The sequence below is a fragment of the Bubalus bubalis genome, chromosome 23 (assembly GCF_019923935.1).
Source record: "Bubalus bubalis isolate 160015118507 breed Murrah chromosome 23, NDDB_SH_1, whole genome shotgun sequence".
Taxonomy (NCBI): Eukaryota; Metazoa; Chordata; class Mammalia; order Artiodactyla; family Bovidae; genus Bubalus; species Bubalus bubalis.
This window is the reverse complement of record NC_059179.1, coordinates 35,794,078-35,813,397: the sequence shown is the minus strand read 5'-3', so window position 1 is coordinate 35,813,397 and position 19,320 is coordinate 35,794,078. Positions and strand designations below refer to the sequence as shown.

The 19,320-nt window shown below is 35.8% G+C and overlaps 1 protein-coding gene across 5 annotated transcripts in view; it reads right to left on the bottom strand.

Moving 5' to 3' along the window:
• Positions 1-19,320, bottom strand: part of ATRNL1 (attractin like 1) — an 802,632-nt gene that overhangs the window by 517,407 nt on the left and 265,905 nt on the right. For all 5 annotated transcript variants that reach the window (XM_025273995.3, XM_025273996.3, XM_044935104.2 and 2 more), the window contains exon 22: positions 2,300-2,394. In XM_025273995.3, the coding sequence (XP_025129780.3) occupies positions 2,300-2,394 (95 nt within the window). The remainder of the gene's footprint in view (positions 1-2,299; positions 2,395-19,320) is intronic.

Genomic DNA, 19,320 nt, shown 5'->3' with positions numbered 1-19,320 from the left:
GTGATGGTTGTATAGCATTGTAAATTTACTTAAATGTCATGAAACTGTACACTTAAAAATGGTTAAAATATAATGCTTTACTATGATAAAAAAAGTCTACAGTGTTTACAATGCATTTATTAAAGCACTCATTATACTAAAATTGTAGTTTCTGACATATTATTAATGTCTTCATAAAAATGCACGCCATCAGTGAAGAGTATTATCATGTAAAGAAAATATCTTCTAAAGTCCTTATTTAAAAATCAAAACTTTATACAAAGTTTTTATTTTAATAATAAAATGTTTTGTTTTTAAAAATACTCAGTGTGAAAAAATAACTATAAAATGCAACTTGTTATACTGGAGTGTGTTGCCATTTCCTACTCCAGGAAAAGTCAAAACATTAAATATAATCCCCAAAATGTAGGCATTCCTTAAAACCTAAGGACTAAGGAGGAACATAAAACGAACTTCTCTATTTTGGGGAAAGAGAGATCTAATTTACTAAAAAATGAAAATTTAAGCAATTACACTACTTGCTGGCAAGTTCAGTGAAACAATTTAGAGGAAAGAAGCTTGCAAATGTCAGGATACATTTTGAGGTTTCACCTATTTGAAAAACCATTAAAAAACATGACATGGGCTTAATAAGCTGAATTAAAGTATAGTTAGAATGAAGCACTACAGAAAGAGTGACATCAGCAAAATAGTGTAATAGGAAGTCCTAGCCCTCATCCCTGACAAAAACACCAATTTAACAATGATCTATGGACCAAATTACCGTTATGAGCAGACCAAAATCCAGTTAAGAAGTTGCAGTACAAAAATTAAGTGCAAAACTGAGAGTAGCTACAATATAATGCATAAAAAGAACAATTTCACTCTACCAAGGTCAGCAGCTCACCCCAGAGAGCACAGCTCAATATCAGAAAGACCAACATGGCCCATGACCGCTCCCTTAAGGGAAACAGAGTATAACATGTATCCAATATATTTGATCTTTATTTAAGGTTACTGCCCAAATGACCTGTTTCTGTCTCGACTGGACAGAAAGCACTGAAAAATCAAGCATAGTGTGGACATCTGACATCAGTTAAGAACAAACAAAAAGTGTGTGGCTCACTACAGCCAACATGACTCAGAAAGATTGGTAGAAGGTGCACAACTCTGAGAGTTCTCCCCCAGAAAAAAGTGTTAAGAGATACAAGCTTGCAAACAGCGTGTGCTAAGTTGCCTCAGTCCTGTCTGACTCTTTGTGATGCTATGGACTGGAGCCCACCAGGCTCCTCTGTCCAGGGGATTTTCAAGGCAAGAATACTGAAGTGGATCGCCATTTCCTTCTCCAGGGCATCTTCCTGACCGAGGGATCCAACCCGCCTCTTTATGTCTCCTGCACTGACAGGCGGGTTCTTTACCACTAGCACCACATGCTAAGACCTAAAGATCTAATGGTCTACATAGTGATTATGAGTAACAATACTGTTGCTGCTGTCGTTGTTGTTCAGTCGCTAAGTTGTGTCCTACTCTTTGCAACCCCATGGACTGCAGCATGCCAGGCTTCTCTATCCTCCATTAACTCCCAGAGTTTGTTTAAGTTCATGTCCATGAGGACATGAGGATGAGCTGGTTGTATAGCATCAATGACTCAATGAACATGAATAACAATACTGTATCATAAATTTCAAAGTTGTTAAGAGACTTTAACTATCATTAACTCCCCAAAATTACAATTAGGTGACATGACTGCAGTGTTACGTCATGCTATGGTTGTAATCATATTGCAATATATACATATATTAAATCAGCATATTATACATTTTTAACTTATACTGTAAGATGTCAATTATATCTCAATAAAAATGTTTTTTAAAACCTAGCATTCATATAATTCAGATAAACCAAAGGGTTTATTAAAAAAAAGACAATGAAAACCTACTATTATGTAACAGTATATTAAAAAAATACATATATATATAATATAGCTCGTGTTATGAAGTAATAGGTTTTATTTTCAAAGAAGACTACTACCAGTGTGAAAACATAGTTAAAAACAGAAACACTGCTGTAAGCCTGAAAAAATATCAGAAATAATGTATACACTGTAGGACTATTTGCAAAATCTAAACTATCAAGGTCAAAAATTCTCTGATTACAAAGATACTTAGGTTTTATGAAAAGAAAAACCTAATAGGATTTGTTCTTCTACGAAAGCCCTACAGTGTGATAATTCTGAGAAGAGGCACAATCACAAGGAAACATAAAGAAACATATCATCCATTGATATAACTACACTATAAAAGTTAAAGGATCGTCTCACCTGTTCTGGGTTTGCTATGAAGTTTATGGCAGTATGGTGGCGATCATCTTCCTGTAATAAGCTGAATGTAAACTGATAATCAATCAAAAGGCTGTCTGTAGGGGAAAAAAATACAATCCCGATATGTACTTTTAAAACTTGCTTGAAAACAAGGTAGGTGAAAATATATTGAATATCAGCATTGAAAATTATTGTCATTAAATTACTAGTGGTGTACTCAAGACTGGCAAAATATAAATCATTGTTATCAAGCAACAAAAAGTAAAATGCAGATATAAAAGCACTTATCTCTTCAAAATTCTATTTATTACTCCTGTTACCATTATAAAATTTCAACAAACTACAGTTTTTCCTGAAAAACTACACAAGAGAATAAAATAAAGTCATCCATAATCTTACAATCGGAGAAAAATACAGGTAATATTTTGGTGCATTATATTCAAGTTAAGATTGTATAAATAGATAACAGGGAGACATTTTGATGTTCTACTTTAATAAATTCAAAATTTTTTGAAAACATGAACTTTAATGGCTAAGTAATTCTGGTTTTAGAAAAGGCAGAGGAACCAGAGATCACACTGCCAACACCCGCTGGATCGCTGAAAAAGCAAGAGAGTTCCAGAAAAACATCTATTTCTGCTTTATTGACTATGCCAAAGCCTTTGACTATGTGGATCACAATAAACTGTAGAAAATTCTGAAAGAGATGGGCATACCAGACCACCTGACCTGCCTCTTGAGAAACCTGTGTGCAGGTCAGGAAGCAACAGTTAGAACTGGACATGGAACAACAGACTGGTTCCAAATAGCAAAAGGAGTACGTCAAGGCTGTATATTGTCACCCTGCTTATTTAACTTACATGCAGAGTACATCATGAGAAACACTGGTCTGGAAGAAGCACAAGCTGGAATCAAGATTGCCGGGAGAAATACCAGTAACCTCAGATATGCAGATGACACCACCCTTATGGCAGAAAGTGAAAAGAACTAAAGAGTCTCTTGATGAAAGCGAAAGAGGAGAGTGAAAAAGTTGGCTTAAAGCTCAACATTCAGAAAATAAAGATCATGGCATCCGGTCCCATCACTTCATGGCAAATAGATGGGAAAACAGTGGAAACAGTGTCAGACTATTTTGGGGGGCTCCAAAATCACTGCAGATGGTGACTACAGCCATGAAATTAAAAGACAGTTACTCCTTGGAAGGAAAGTTATGACCAACCTAGACAGCATATTCAAAAGCAGAGACATAACTTTGGCAACAAAGGTCTGTCTAGTCAAGGCTATGGTTTTTCCAGTAGTCATGTATGGTTGTGAGAGTTGGACTGTGAAGAAAGCTGAGCGCAGAAAATTGATGCTTTTGAACTGTGGTATTGGAAAAGACTCTTGAGAGTCCCTTGGACTGCTAGGAGATTCAACCAGTCCATCCTAAGGTAGATCAGTCCTGGGTGTTCATTGGAAGGACTGATGTTAAAGCTAAAACTCCAGTACTTTGGCCACCTGATTCGAAGAGCTGACTCATTTGAAAAGGCTCAGATGCTGGGAAAGATTGAGGGCAGGAGGAGAAGGGGACAACAGAGGATAAGATGGTTGGATGGCATCACCAAGTCGATGGACATGAGTTGAGTGAACTCTGGGAGTTGGTGATGGACAGGGAGGCCTGGCATGCTGCAGTTCATGGGGTTGCAAAGAGTCAGACAGAACTGAGCAACTGAACTGATAGTGAATATTTCACCACATGCCATAAAGCATTTACTAGTCCCTATTATTATGGTAATTTTTACTTTGTGAAATCTTTTAAATATTTCAAATTATTTAAATAGAAAAGAATTCTATTTTTTGGAAACATAACATTCATGTTATCTCTCAGCTGTTAAGTACTATTAAAGTTAAAAGTAAAGATAGGAACAATATCACTGGATTTATTGTCAGAGCATCATTCTTCATGTTGCTTCCTTTATACCTTGTAAGATCCACTCTATATATTTCTTATGTAATTTAATAAAAGGCAATACTTTGTTTTTCCAAGACTTTTTTACAGGCAGCATTATCCATTATAATGAGGATTATATAATAGGTCATATTTCTGTTTTTCATATGATTGCCAGAAAATGCAGGGAAAATTCAATGGCCCAGTGTTGTTCCCGACATTGGAAATATAAAATAATAAAAGATAGAGATTTGTGTCCCATGCAACTTACATCAAATGGACATTGAAAATTAATAAGTAATTTAAGCATCTAGTATAATAATGACAATAAATGTAATAGTCATAATCCAGTAAAGAGGAGAGAAATTTTCTGTCCAGGTAGGAGTACACTTGCAATTTTGCAAAGGAAAATTTACAGATAATGAAACTGAAGCTGAAGCTCTAATATTTTGGCCACCGGATGCAAAGAGCTGACTCACTGGAAAAGATCCTGATGCTGGGAAAGACTAAAGATAGAAGGAGAAGGGAGTGACAGAAGATGAAATGGTTAAATACCATCACTGACTCCATGGACATGAATCTGAGCAAACTCCAGGAGATAGTGAAGAACAGGAAAGCCTGGTGTTGCAAAGAGTTGGACATGACTTAGCGACTGAACAACAACAATTTAAAGATCAAAGGTAGTTAAGAGAAGAAGTCATGGCAGTTACAAGAGAAAGTGTAATCCAGGCAGAGGAAACAAGCACAAAATCTCAACAAAAGAACAAGTCTTAAGTGTGATTCCTATAAAGAGACTGTGGCAAGAATGCTACAAAAAGTGATGGTAGAGATAGGAATGGCAAAGAAGGTAACGGAAAGGGGTCAGACACAGTGAATGAATTTGGAAGGTGTAACAAACAGAATTAGCTAAATAAACAGATGCAGCATTTTAAAGAAAGAAAAGGTTGTATTTTTTGGCCCAAGACCAGGTAAAATGTCAGCTTTAACTGAGATGGGTGAGAACAGGTTTTATTTGCTGCCAGTGTGGAATAATTAGAAGCTTAGTTTTGAAGATGTTAAGTTTGAGTTACTTATTGAGTATCTACATGATACTCTGAGCTCAGGTGCCTAATGGATAACAATTTGGAAATCATCCTCATTGTAATGGCCTCTAAAGCTGCGAAGCCAAGAAATCACCAGTCATGAATAGAGTAGAGGTGCCAGGGATGAGCCCTGAGGTAAAACAATGTTAAATAATCAGATCCTCTGAAGAAGCCCACAAAGGAGGCTGACAGGGCAACCCACGAGATAGAAACACAACCAGAATTTAGTGTCCAGTGAGCGAAGTGCTTAGAAAAGAGAACGAAGTAAACGAAGTGCTTAGAAAAGAGAACAGTGATCAGCTCGGTCAGCTGCCACTGAGGAGGTTTTAGAAGTACAGACAGCTACAATACTGAGGAAAGATACCATCAATTCAGAATAAAGAGAAAACACTAAACTCAATGGACAAGAGTCTGAGCAAACTCTGGGAGATACCCAAGGACAGGGAAGCCTGGCGTGCTGCAGTTCACGGGGTTGCAAAGAGTTGGTCAAGACTGAGCGACTGAACAAACATCCCCGCCACTGAGGAAAAATAAACACTTCAAAACTATTTTCAAATGCTTATCTCAATAATTATCTTCCTGTTTTTCTAGCTTGAAACTTAGCATTAAAAGTCAGGAACAGAAGGCTTTCAGGAGGAAGGGACTGGGTGACTGGGACACTTGAGCAGCTCTGGGTAGAGGCTCCAGTGCCCTGGTCCTATGAACATTCTTCTGCTTTAGGGACTCTGGTCCTCAGCCACAGTCACCCAACTCTTGCCCAGACATTTGATTTCTCTATTGCTATTTATTATAGTTGGAAGAACAAGATCAGTAAAATGTATATTAAGCATGGTAATGATCAATCCTAACATCATCTGAGCTAGAAAGTCAGTCTGAATCCTGGGGCAAAATTAGTAGGAGCATTACTGAACTCAAGTGACTAATCAGGTACTACTCAGTGAATGTGAATTTTTATAAACTGAAGAAAGTTCAGAATTCTACACAAAATGGTTCCTTTTAAGGTTGCTTAAAGTATTCCAGAAACCAACGGTACAATTTTCCACTTAACCAGAAGTTATATTTCACTCCCTAATTTCAAATACTATCATGCTGGTATATTTTAAAGGGGTTGCAAATGAGAAATTACCTGGCACAAAACATATACCTTAATGCTATAATTTACTCTGAACTTCTTAGCTAAAGTAGGGTACAGAACATAAAACATTAAAATCCTCAAGTTTATGCAAATGTGCATAATTTGAAAATAAGTTTTTGTACCACTTTAATGAAGCGATTTATTATGGTATAAAAAAGAAAATCATGTTTGACTATAAATCAATTCAAATAACATAGAATTATTGACGAATACAAAGAAATGACAGAATTGGAGGAGTAAGTGTGAACAGTGCGGTGAGAGAGCTTCTTTTTTAAACTGGGAGAAAGGACAGCTTTTCATAATAATTGGCATAAATAAAATTTAGTGGAATAGAAAAAGTTGATGATAAAGGAGAGAGAGAAGAAATTTTAGAACAATACCCTGGGGTAGGTAAAAGGCAGTGATCTCCTAACTCAAAAGATGGCCCAGATGTGAGTCCCCTGGGTTTCTGGGGGTTTTGTTTCGTTGGTTTTTCTTTCCTCTATATCTCTCCCCACTTGCGTGCTAAAGTAGCTGTAATCTAGAAATAACAACAAATTCACAACAAAGGGAAAAAAGAAAGCCTTAAGAAAATCCTGCTACTGGATCGTAGGATGAAGCCCTGTACCACATACCCATCCTGTACTAAGGTGAGCAGAGGTAGAGCCATGCTGCTGCAGGAAACAGGGCGAAGTGTTAAGCTTTGTTAAACTCAGTGATAGGTCCACAATTTTAAAATCATGTTATTGTTCAGTCACTCAGCATGTCCGACTGTTTGTGATTGCAGCACACCAGGCTTCCCTGTCCTTTTACCATCTACCGGAGCTCACTCAAACTCATGTCCATTGAGTCGGTGATGCCACCCAACCATCTCATCCTCTGTTGTCCCCTTCTCCTCCTGCCTTCAATCTTTCCCATCATCAGGGTCTTTTCCAATGAGTCAGTTCTTTTCATCAGGTGACCAAAATATTCGTTTCAGCTTCAGTATCAGTCCTTCCAATGAATATTCAGGATTATTTCCTTTGTGATTGATTGGTTTGATCTCCTTGCAGTGCAAGGGACTCTCAAGAGTCTTCTCCAACACCACAGTTTAAAAGCATCATTTCTTCAGTGCTCAGCTTTATGGTCCAACATTCACATCCATACATGACTACCAGAAAAACCATAGCTTTGAACAGACGGACCTTTGTCAGCAAGTAATGTCTCTGCTTTTTAATATGCTGTCTAGGTTGATCATAGTTTTTCTTCCAAGGAGCAAGGGTCTTTTAATTTCATGGCTGCAGTCACCATCTGCAGTGATTTTGAAGCCCAAGAAAATAAAGTCTGCCACTAGATCATGCAGGAGGTCTTTTAAAATCATATGTCATACAAAACTATATATATTATACATATGAAAATATACACTATACTTTTCAGCATATTTTAATCTTTCATAATTAAAAAGGAAAACCTGCATTCTGTATGTTTAAATGTAGTACTGGGGCAACAAAGGATGAGATGGTTGGATGGCATCACTGACTCAATGGACATGAGTTTGAGCAAACTCGGAGAGATAGTGAAGGACACAGACGCCTGGTGTGCTGTGGTCCATGCAGTCACAAAAAGTCGGACATGACTTAGTGACTGAACAACAACAAATATAGTACTAACTAGAGACAACTATTTGAAAACTTTGTGAATAGGAAAAATACCAAAGATACATTTCAAAGCTTGAAGAAAACTATCAATTCAGTTCAGTCGCTCAGTCGTGTCCGACTCTTTGTGACTCCATGAATTGCAGCACACCAGGCCTCCCTGTCCATCACCAACTCCCAGAGTTCACCCAGACTCACGTCCATCGAGTCAGTGATGCCATCCAGCCATCTCATCCTCTGTCATCCCCTTCTCCTCCTGCCCCCAATCCCTCCCAGCATCAGAGTCTTTTCCAATGAGTCAACTCTTCGCATGAGGTGGCCAAAGTACTGGAGTTTCAGCGTTAGCATCATTCCTTCCAAAGAAATCCCAGGGCTGATCTCCTTCAGAATGGACTGGTTGGATCTCCTTGCAGGGAGTCTCTCAAGGGACTCTCAAGAGTCTTCTCCAACACCACAGTTCAAAAGCATCAATTCTTCGGTGCTCAGCCTTCTTCACAGTCCAACTCTCACATCCATACGTGACCACAGGAAAAACCATAGCCTTGACTAGACGGACCTTTGTTATTAACACTACATAAATCAATCTTCTGATTTTCTAGGCTGAGCCCTGAAGGTTGTAACAGCTGTACTAAATATTCTGGCTAACAATTAGCAAAGTATCTTTGATAATTCCAGGAAATCTAGATGCTGGCCATTAATTTCCCAATTAGATCTAAAAGCGATATGGGTAAGTGGGATGTACAAACGTGGTAGACCTTAAGGTAAACATGAGGTTGCTCATATGTCTGGCCTCAAATTTTGACTGTATAAATGAAAAAAATTCTGAAAATAAAGAGAAAAGAAAAGTGGACATCTTTTGTATTGTTACTCTGACTTGCATAGTAAGAAGAGAGAAGAGAAAAATATCAGTTTGTCAACAATAGAGTCAGTGTGTTAGGCCATTTAAAGTATCTACGCAGTATGCATGAAAGAAAAAAGAAAATCTAAAAATATCCCACATAATTAAGATAAAAGACAAGATAATAACACTTAAAACTACAATAAAAGAGAGTTAGGTAAGTTACAACTGTAAGAAACAAAACAGAAACAAAATGCAATTATATAATGGCAAAATTAAAAATAATAGATCAGAAAGTAAGGGAATTAAAACATAATTCTGCATCAGTGCTATGTAGGTCAAATCTGAAAAAGCCTCTGAGAATAGAACAGAGATGAAAATCACGGAAGACACAGAAATTTTCAATATGTGCATGGAAAATACTGCTAAAGCTGACATCAAAACAAATTGAAAAGAAACACTTATATGTTAAATATATGATAAAAATCTGTTGAAGATTCAAACCTAAATATTAAAAGGAAATAACCTGCATAAAATATTTAAAAATCCAGTATTATTCATAATAGCCCCAAAGTAAAAACAAGCCCAATGTCCATCAGTTGATGAATGGAAAACAAATATGATATGTCCATACATTTGAATATTGTTTGGCCATGAAGAGGAATGAAATACTGATACCTGCTAACACTTTGGATGATATGATATGGATGAACCTTGAAAATATCATGATAAATAAACGAAGCCATCACAAAAGGCCACATATTCCAAGATGTTACTTATACAATATTTCAGAGTGGACAAATCCATAAAGATAGGAAAAAGGATGTCAAAAGCTAGGGGAAAGGAGAAGCAGTGACTGATAATGTCTCCAAGATTTCTCTTAGGAGAAAAATGTTGTAAAATTAGATAATGATGATGTTTTCACAGCCTTGTGGATATACTGAAAATCACTGAATTGTATTTAAAAGGGTGATATTTTAGGTATGTAGATTATATATTAATTGTTATTGAAAAAATACTACTGCTATCCAGTCATGTGCATATGGGCATGTGCACACACACACACACACACAACACACACACACATTCACACACACAAAGGAAATATTTAGAAAGTAAGATTAGGCAAGATGTTAGGTGGTCTTGAGTAATGACATAAGTCAAAAGAAACTGGAGCAATGTTTTATGAAATATATATATACTCAACCATCCCCAATAGAAAAACAACATAATGATTATTTCAGATAAGCAAAATGCCACAAAATATACTGAAAAAATTATTTATACACATGCTACAACTAAGAGACAAATACAGATACGAAAATAACTTAGCAAAAAGATCTGGCAGTGAATAGATGACAGAATTCAAGTTAGAGAAGAAAACACAGTTCTCTTTTTATATCTAAAATCAGTATACCTGTGGCAGATTCATTTTGATATATGGCAAAACCAATACAATATTGTAAAGTTAAAAAATAAAATTAAATTTAAAAAATAAAATAAAATCAGATTGTTTTGAAAGAAATATAAAATGATTAAAAAGCTACTAAAATAATAAAAATTTCAGCATGTGGTTATAAAACATAAACATCTAGAGTTCTTCCTTAGGGACTATTTTAATATGTTGGAGATTATGCCTATCTCTACACCAAAAAAGTTATACCACCTTAATTACTATAACTATATAGCTAACCCTAACATCTAAGATCTCCAGGCCCCTTTCAATGCATATCCTCTGCTTATAATAAAGCTATCCTGAGAGTACAGAGTGTTCAAGTCCTATAGGCCTTCATGGAAACTGAAGACAACATGCTTCAAGCATAATTAAAGCACATGTGGAAACAAATCAAGAATAATGTCAAGAGAGATAGCAGGCAGGGGACAAAGTTTTAAATGGGTAAAAGATTAAGTGGAGTGGACAGGATTTCAGAGCAAGACACCGACAAGGAGAGGTAAAATATTGCTTCAAAGGAGACAAAAATTTTGAGTGAGTAAAGAAAAACAGTTATTTGTCAAACTCAAAGGAAGCAAGGCTGATACTATTTCTATGTCTAGATTCTAAGGTATGGACACCAGGAAAGAAAGAAAAAAAAACAGTTAACACTTTCCTTAGAGAAGAGTCAGGTTTCCAGATACAACAAGTTTCTGTTAAATCAAAATAGCAGAGTTTCAAAAACAGAGTAACAACGTATTTGGTGATTTAATTTTAAAAATAACATTTTTTAAAGTAAAGAAAGACTAATATCCCAGAACCAATGGGCATATGTAGCTTCCGTTCTTGTTTCTAAGTACCATTCTCTAATATAAGGAACCAAGGCTTCTTGGAAAATGGTTGATTATAGTGCTAAGGAGAGAAAGAACAATGTGACTCAAATATCTTATAGTCTAAGAAAATAAGGAAGTACTTAGAAAATGATACAGTACTGTCAAAAAGACAGAGGAGACAATCTGAGGGAGTTCCCAATGGCCAACTCTAGAGCAATTTCAGCTATAAAATAAAGAATAATAGCTATTATAAGCCACAAATGTGTGTGTGTGTGTTTATCTCCATGGGTCCATACTGATAAGTACAAGTAAGTGAATAAACAAATAAATGAAGGAGAAGGGACTGCTCTTCCTTACAGTAATAAATAGAGAAAAAACAGAAGCCACAATGGAATAGAAAGTTACCATCTGGCAAACACATCAATGTCTGGTGAAAATACTAGGCGGAAGCACAGTGAGAAATGGGACATTTACACACTTTAAAAGAACTTCCCCGTAATACACTCATTAAACACAATAAAAAGAAGTAACTTTAGAGTGGAGAAACTGGCAGACATTGAGCATTAACAATGATCTAAGACAATATCACCAATAATGGAACAAATTGATATCATATGCTTCCCGACAGGATGCACTGAGAAAACACATCACTTCTGCAGTATCCTTACTAAATATGCATAATCTGAACTTAATCGTGAAGAAAAACACCAGATACATCCAAATTGAGGGATGGTCTATAAAATAACTGTCTGACATTTTACGAAGGTCAAAGTCATTTAAGAAATTTGCACCTTTTTTTTGCAATTCTGAAATTATTTCACATGGAAAATTTTAAAAGAACTTTTTGTAAAGTTGCCTAGATGTCCTCAAGTTCCAGTCAAGTCTTATATTACAGGATTTCCATTTATCTGTCAATGAACACTTAAGCTACTTCTACATCTTGACTGTATTAAATAGCGCTGCAGTAACATTGGAAAGCTAGTATCTCTTTGAGATCTCAACTTCAACTCTCTTGGATGAACACCTAGAATGGTACTGCAGGAGCTAAGTGAAATAAAACAGTCACAGAAGTACAAATACTGCATGATTCTACTTATACGAGGAATCTAAACCAGTCAAGCCCATAAAATTAGAGAGTACCAAGAGGGTTGCCAGGGGCCAAGAGGAGGGGGAAAATAGGACTTGACAGCAGACATAAAGTCTCAATTAGCAAGGTGAATAAAAATTTGTTGAGCATAGACTTCATGTTAAAGATGAAATATAATTTTCAATTTAATTCGATTTAGAAACTGCTAACATGGAAAAACAATGAATAAAAATAATTTAAAGCTATGATATGCTGATAGAGACAAGAGAACATATGACATACTTAAAGGTATTAAGAACAAATTAAAGAATAATAACGTTGTGAAATACTTCATTTGTAATGCTATGCTTGGAAAAGAAATAAATACACAAAAAGTGTGTATATTTTATATACTGCTGCTGTTACAAATTACAAGAAGCTTAGTGCTGAAAACAACACAAATTTATTCACTTATAGTTCTGGAAGTCTGAAGTCCAAATGATTCTTACAAGGTAAAACCAGAGTGTGACGGTGGTTCCTTCTGGGGGTGCTCAAAAAATTCCATTTCCTGACTCTCTCAGCTTCTGAAGACCTCTCACTCTTTACCTAAATGAAGCCTACCTCTGTCTTTCCAATCTTTTGCTTATGTGATTACAGTTTCCACCACTACAGTCAAACCTCCCTCTACCCTCTTTCAGAACACACGTAATTACACTGGGTCCACCAGAATAATCCAGGATAATCTCAAAATTCTTAATTGGATTCTATCTACAAATGCCCTTTTACCATTTATGATAATATATTCACAAGTCAAGGGTTAGAATGCAGCCTTCTTTGGAGAGTGAGGCATTTATTCAGCATAAAACAGTGTTAGTACATAAATAAAAGACTGAGACAGTATCTGATACAATGTTACCAACAATTTTCTCTGGATAGAAGAATTATCAGTGCTTTTTAATTTGTCTTTTTTGTCTATCTCTTTTCTAGAATGAAACATGCATAACTTTCATAACTGGGCCAAAAGGGGGAATTTTTTTTTTTAAGTGTGCAGAGAGCTTTTTTTCTTTTGATCCTTGATCTTTAATGTGCTTTCCACATGACTTACATTTGCATATCAAGAAATTAAATTTATATGGCTGCATATCTTTCCAAAAATGGCATATCTAATTCCAAATTCACTTACTTCTTAGGTACAGATGATTGAAACATGTAAAATAATCAGACTGTCTTCCTAGTCTTCTGTGGCTGGAAAAAATCAAGGGTGAAGTTCCAACACGCAACAAATTTTTTTAGATAGTTCAGTCAATACAGGACTAGGAGTTTTGGAGCAACAACAACAACAAAAAAGTGGCTGTTATTTACTACAAATAATTAATAACAAGTTATATATAAAAATCAAGGTCATGAGTAAAACTCAAACAGTATGCTAAAAGGAGTTTAAGCAAATAAAATATCAAGAGAACAGATTTAAAAGGTCAGATATTCCACCAAACTAATGATTAAGTGTAAAGAGATGACTAAAAATTTACACATAGAAAAATACATGTTCAAAGAGAACTTGAACTGCGAGGGAAGTTTTTGAGTACATGCTATATTGGGGTGATGAAAAGCAAATGGTGAATATTTGCTTTACTCTTTTAGCAAAAGCTATATAAAATAATGTATTTTTAAGAAAATAGTAACCAGTGATAAAACCCAGCAAAGATACTGGAAATATCTATATATCTGAGGTCTAAAGGCAAACCTGTCAGGATTGCAAATGAAATCAATTTGCATATGATGTATAAATGCACTGTTCAGACAAATTTCAGAAATTCTTAATTTGAATATTTTGAGAAAGGGACTAAGGTTTAATGATTTGCTTTTTTACCAGTGAATATTGCATTTTACTTTTAACTCAGCATTATGCACAGTATTTAAGGAGATCTTAATTATAATCTCCCATGTACCAACTGGGTTATAGTATGCTGGTTAATTTTCTCAGTGAGATTCAGTGGTACAATGAAGATAATACCACCTACTTCATAAGACTGCTCTGTGGGTTAAACATAATTGTGTTAGTATATATTAGTGCCACTGTCTCATAAAATCAAGGCATTCAATAAGTATTATTTCACTTTCAATATTCGTTTTACTGGGGCTGAATGAATTCTACAAGATTTCAAAAATCAATTTCAGAGTTGCTCAATCATGTCTGACTCTTTGCAACCCCATGGACTGTAGCCCACCAGACTCTTCTGTCCATGGGAATCTCCAGGCAAGATACTGGAGTGAGTAGCCATTCCCTCCCTAGGTGATGTTCCTTACCCAGAGATGGAACCTGGGTCTCCTGCACTGCAGGCAGTTTCTTTACCATTTGAGACACAAGAGCAGCCGATACACTTATGTATTTGTTTTAAATATATGAGCCCATGATTATGTATTTAGCCATCCTGAGGAGCGTGAAGAGGATATATATAGACTTTGACGACAACAACATTGAGAATTCTAGTATGTTTTGGAGAAGGAAACGACAACCCACTCCAGTATTCTTGCCTGGAGAATCCCAGGGACGGGTGAGCCTCGTGGCCTTCCGTCTATGGGGTCGCACAGAGTCGGACACGACTGAAGTGACTTAGCAGCAGCAGCAGTATGTTTTAAACAATGGCATATGTAAAAGTACATATCACTGATATGTAAACACATACATAAGTACATGTATATGTACAAAATCAATGCAAATGGTGACGACAGCCATGAAATTTAAAGATGCTTGCTCCTTGGAAGAAAAGCTATGACCAACCTAGATAGCATATTAAAAAGCAGAGACGTTACTTTGCCAACAAAAGTCTGTCTAGTCAAAGCTATGGCTTTTTCAATAGTCATGTATGGATGTGAGAGTTGGACTATAAAGAAAGCTGAGTGCTGAAGAATTTATGCTTTTGAACTGTGGTGTTGAATAAGACTCTTGAGAGTCCCTTGGACTGCAAGGAGATCAAACCAGTCAATCCTAAAGGAAATCAGTCCTGAATATTCACTGGAAGGACTGATGCTAAAGCGGAAACTGCAATACTTTGGCCACCTGATGTAAAGAACCAACTCATTGGAAAAGACCCTGCTGTTGGGAAAGATTGAAAGCAGGAGGAGATGGGGATGACAGAGGATGAGATGGTTGGACAGCATCACCCACTTGATGGACATGAGTTTGAGTAAGCTCTGGGAGTTGGTGATGGACAGTGAAGCCTGGCGAGCTACAGTCCTTGGGGTTGCGAAGAGTCGGACACAACTGAGCGACTGAACTCAACTATGTATAAGTACATGTATGTGCCAACTTAGATAACTGTTTAGTAAATGATAAAATTTAAGTAAATATAAGGTCAGGTATACTTATAGTCTAAATGTATCACAGCCATAATTAAAAAGTAACTATGGGAACAATGCCTCAGAAAATGAGCTAAAATGAGCTCTCATGCTCTATCGCCCTCACCAAGCTGTTTGACACACTGCAAGCAGCCTGATTATATTAAAATTAAATTTTAACATTTTACTCTCCTCTTAATATCCTTCAATGGCTTCTCATTTTTCTTAAGATGAAGACCAAATGCTCTATTAAGCTTGCATGCTCTATAAAGCACTGCATGATCTGATCCTGCATATCTCACATACCTCATCCCTTGATTCCTTCTCCTAATTCTCTGTGTTAACATGGGAGCATCTCATGCGCCATGATCTTTCCAACCACTGGCCTTTGTGGATGCTGCCGCCACTGATTCTACTTCTTCCCATCGTCACACCATCACCGGTCCACTACCAAGTCGGCTTTCACGTCATCGCTTCCTCGTTCTCTTGCTTCACCCACTTCTACCCCTTGGTCCACGAATTAGGTCAGGCTCTCTTGTAATCTATTCCCAAAGCATCTATAATTCTTATTCAGGGGTCTTATGATCATCATATCTAGGTAATTGTACGACAAGTTTAATATATATCTTTCCTACTGCTTTATCAGCTTCAGTGGAGCAGAACACAAGTAGTTAGTCAATCCCCAGAGTAGTTAGTCAATAAATATACATTGAATGAATAAAGAAAAGCGAGTTAATTCCAATAACTGACAGTCTCTCCAAGCTCTATTAGTGTAACTCTTGAGTAAGTAAAAATTAAGGAGAAAAAAGATGTCATCCTTGTGCATATTAAATGAAATAATAATAAATTGCTTTGCACATAATAAATACTCAATAAATACTAACATTTCCTTGCATCCTGAACAGTACTATCCATACTTACAATTATTAAGAATTTATACTAAGCTTGAAACATTTAGAATAATTGCCAAGGCAAAATCTGTTGTTTAGAAACTTTAAAAACTGAACACTTTCTAGGTACAGTATCACAGAAAAAAATACAGAACCCTTGCTATTATCCACACTCTGACTCATTGTGAGGCCTAAGATACATACTTCAACCCACTGAGTCTTACTTTTTTCTCAATGAATAACAGAAGATGAACCATGATCACCAATGTCTACATGTCAGTGATTCTAATTTGCAAGTTTTCATATAATATACCATGATCTCTTCAAAAGCCACCTCCCTTTGCTTCATACTATCTCCAAGTAGCTAAGCTTTCTGCAGTGATACATGGAAAACTGCTCAAACTGTATTGGCTGCAAATGTTCCATAGGTTAACTAGAAAAACAAAGATTGAAACTCATTTTTATTTAAATGAATGGCTGGTGCTTAAAGCTTTTCAATGATGAACTGTACCCCTTTACATAAATTAATTTAAAAAATAATGTAAAGCAACTTTTACTTGATAACCTATAACATGATTTCCAAAACTTTTGGTCAAACACCCCATCAGTTAAAAAACTTGCCCACACAGCAACAAATATGTGTATTCATCTATTTATTAATAGCTTCCATGTGTACTCCTAGTATATTTACTGAAAGCTTTCCTAGGAGCCACAGGCTCTTCTGTTATAAGTATGGTTCCAACAAGAGAAAGTCCTGGGCTAACAGATTTTCTTTCTAGTGAGTAAAGAAAACCCACATTCAAGTAAACAAATAAGTGAGATACAACTTCATTTTAGTGTAAGTGTTAGGATGGAAAAAAAAAGTTGTCATGATCCCAAACAAGTCTATTTTAGGTAAGAGTAAAGTAATAGAGATGGAGTATTTGAGACAGAAAAATAGTAAATCCAAAAGCCATGATCTAAGGTAAAGTCTGGGATATCTTAGAACAAGCAGATTAAGTCATTAAGAATGTCTATAAAAATAAATTGACTGCCATAGAAATTTCCAAATGTTCAGGAATCTAATTCTGAACTCTGTCTTATTAATTTGATTCCTCTACCAAATAGGAACCAGTACGATTAGAGTTACCATATGTCTAGGTATCTACCAGGTGGGAATTTCTCACTATTTTTCCTTTTTATAATTTTACTGAATATTCTAAAAGTATATCATTTAAAATAAAGTTTATGATAATTTACTCCAATGCATATATTTCAAAAAATTAAACTGAATGAATTCTAATTAAAACTATATAAAATTTATACATCCATTTTGGTAAGCCTATTTTCATATGAAGACATCATTTGAGAAAACAGTTTAATTTTTTTTAATTATTTAGGTCCTGTTTTCATTTTCTTTACCATGAAAATGGTAAAGAATTACCAATTTAATTACCATTAAAATGGTAAAGAATTACCATTTTAATTTTATTTATATATATACACATATATTTATATAAAAACAACTCAGGTTAAATATATCATGAATTTTAGTAGAAATAGTTTTATCACCTGTAGTTGAGAGTGGGTGATATAGACCCAGAAGTGGCTACAGACCCAGGCTGCCTGGATTAAAACTGGATTTGACATTTCCTCACCCTGTGATCTTATATAAATGAATCAACTTTTCTCTGCCTATGTTTCCACAAGAGGAAAAAAAAAAAAAAAAAGGTGATAATAAGCATACCCTTCTCATAAGGATTTAATAAGCTAATAAATGGACAAAGCTTAGAATAACCTGGCACAGTAAGTGCTCAATAAAGTTTAACTAGTTTATCGTTATTTTAAAATCAGATGGTTTTCCAGTTTTATTTAATAAATGATCCAAAATAATGAACTATATATCTGTGAAAAATAGTTGTTCACAATAGGAATATGAGACATGCTATTACCTTTTTTATGTGAAACCATTCTCAGGACATAATTTATTTAGAAAAGCATGCATTCAGCATCAGAAAAGCACATTCAGCATCTTCATACAAATAAGGAGCTATCAACCATTGCTCAAGACTTATAAAGCCCCGCATCACATTTCATGGCTTCGCAAGAAAAGTAAGTACAGGCCAACAGCTGTTGCTCCCTCGCATTGGGCACCTTTACAGAGGACACACACAGCACAGCTCCACTTGGGAGCCCTGGGGGGAGGTTTTCAGGCATTTTTGCTCCCCTCCTTAAACTTCTTTTTTTATTTAACTATTTTTACAATGTTTCTTTACATAACCAGAACAACATGTCTTTATAAATAAGCTATCCTATGCTAAGTCACTTCAGTCGTGTCCGACTCTGTGTGACCCCATAGACGGCAGCCCACCAGGCTTCCCCGTCCCTGGGATTCTCCAGGCAAGAACACTGCAGTGGGTTGCCATTTCCTTCTCCAATGCATGAAAGTGAAAAGAGAAAGTGAAGTCGCTCAGTCGTGTCCAACTCTTAGCGACTCCATGGACTGCAGCCCACCAGGCTCCTCTGTCCATGGGATTTTCCAGGCAAGAGTACTGGAGTCGGGTGCCATTGCCTTCTCCGCTTTATAAATATACAATCAAATAAATTTTCATCTCTTTTCTAAGTTAATAGCAACTTTTTTCTCTCAGCTTTTTTCACTTTCTCATAATTGTGCTGTGTCGTCCTTCATTTTGGAATATGCTAAGATCTTCAATAATTCTAAGATACATATTTAAAAACACTGGCGTATAAGCTTCAGGAAATTTAATAAAAACACATGAATCAAAGAATAAGATTAAAATGTCAACCATGTGGCTCATTTATGTTTTGCCACATCAATCTTCAATTCATCATTCTTCAATTTGTGAAATATAAAAATTTAGATTCT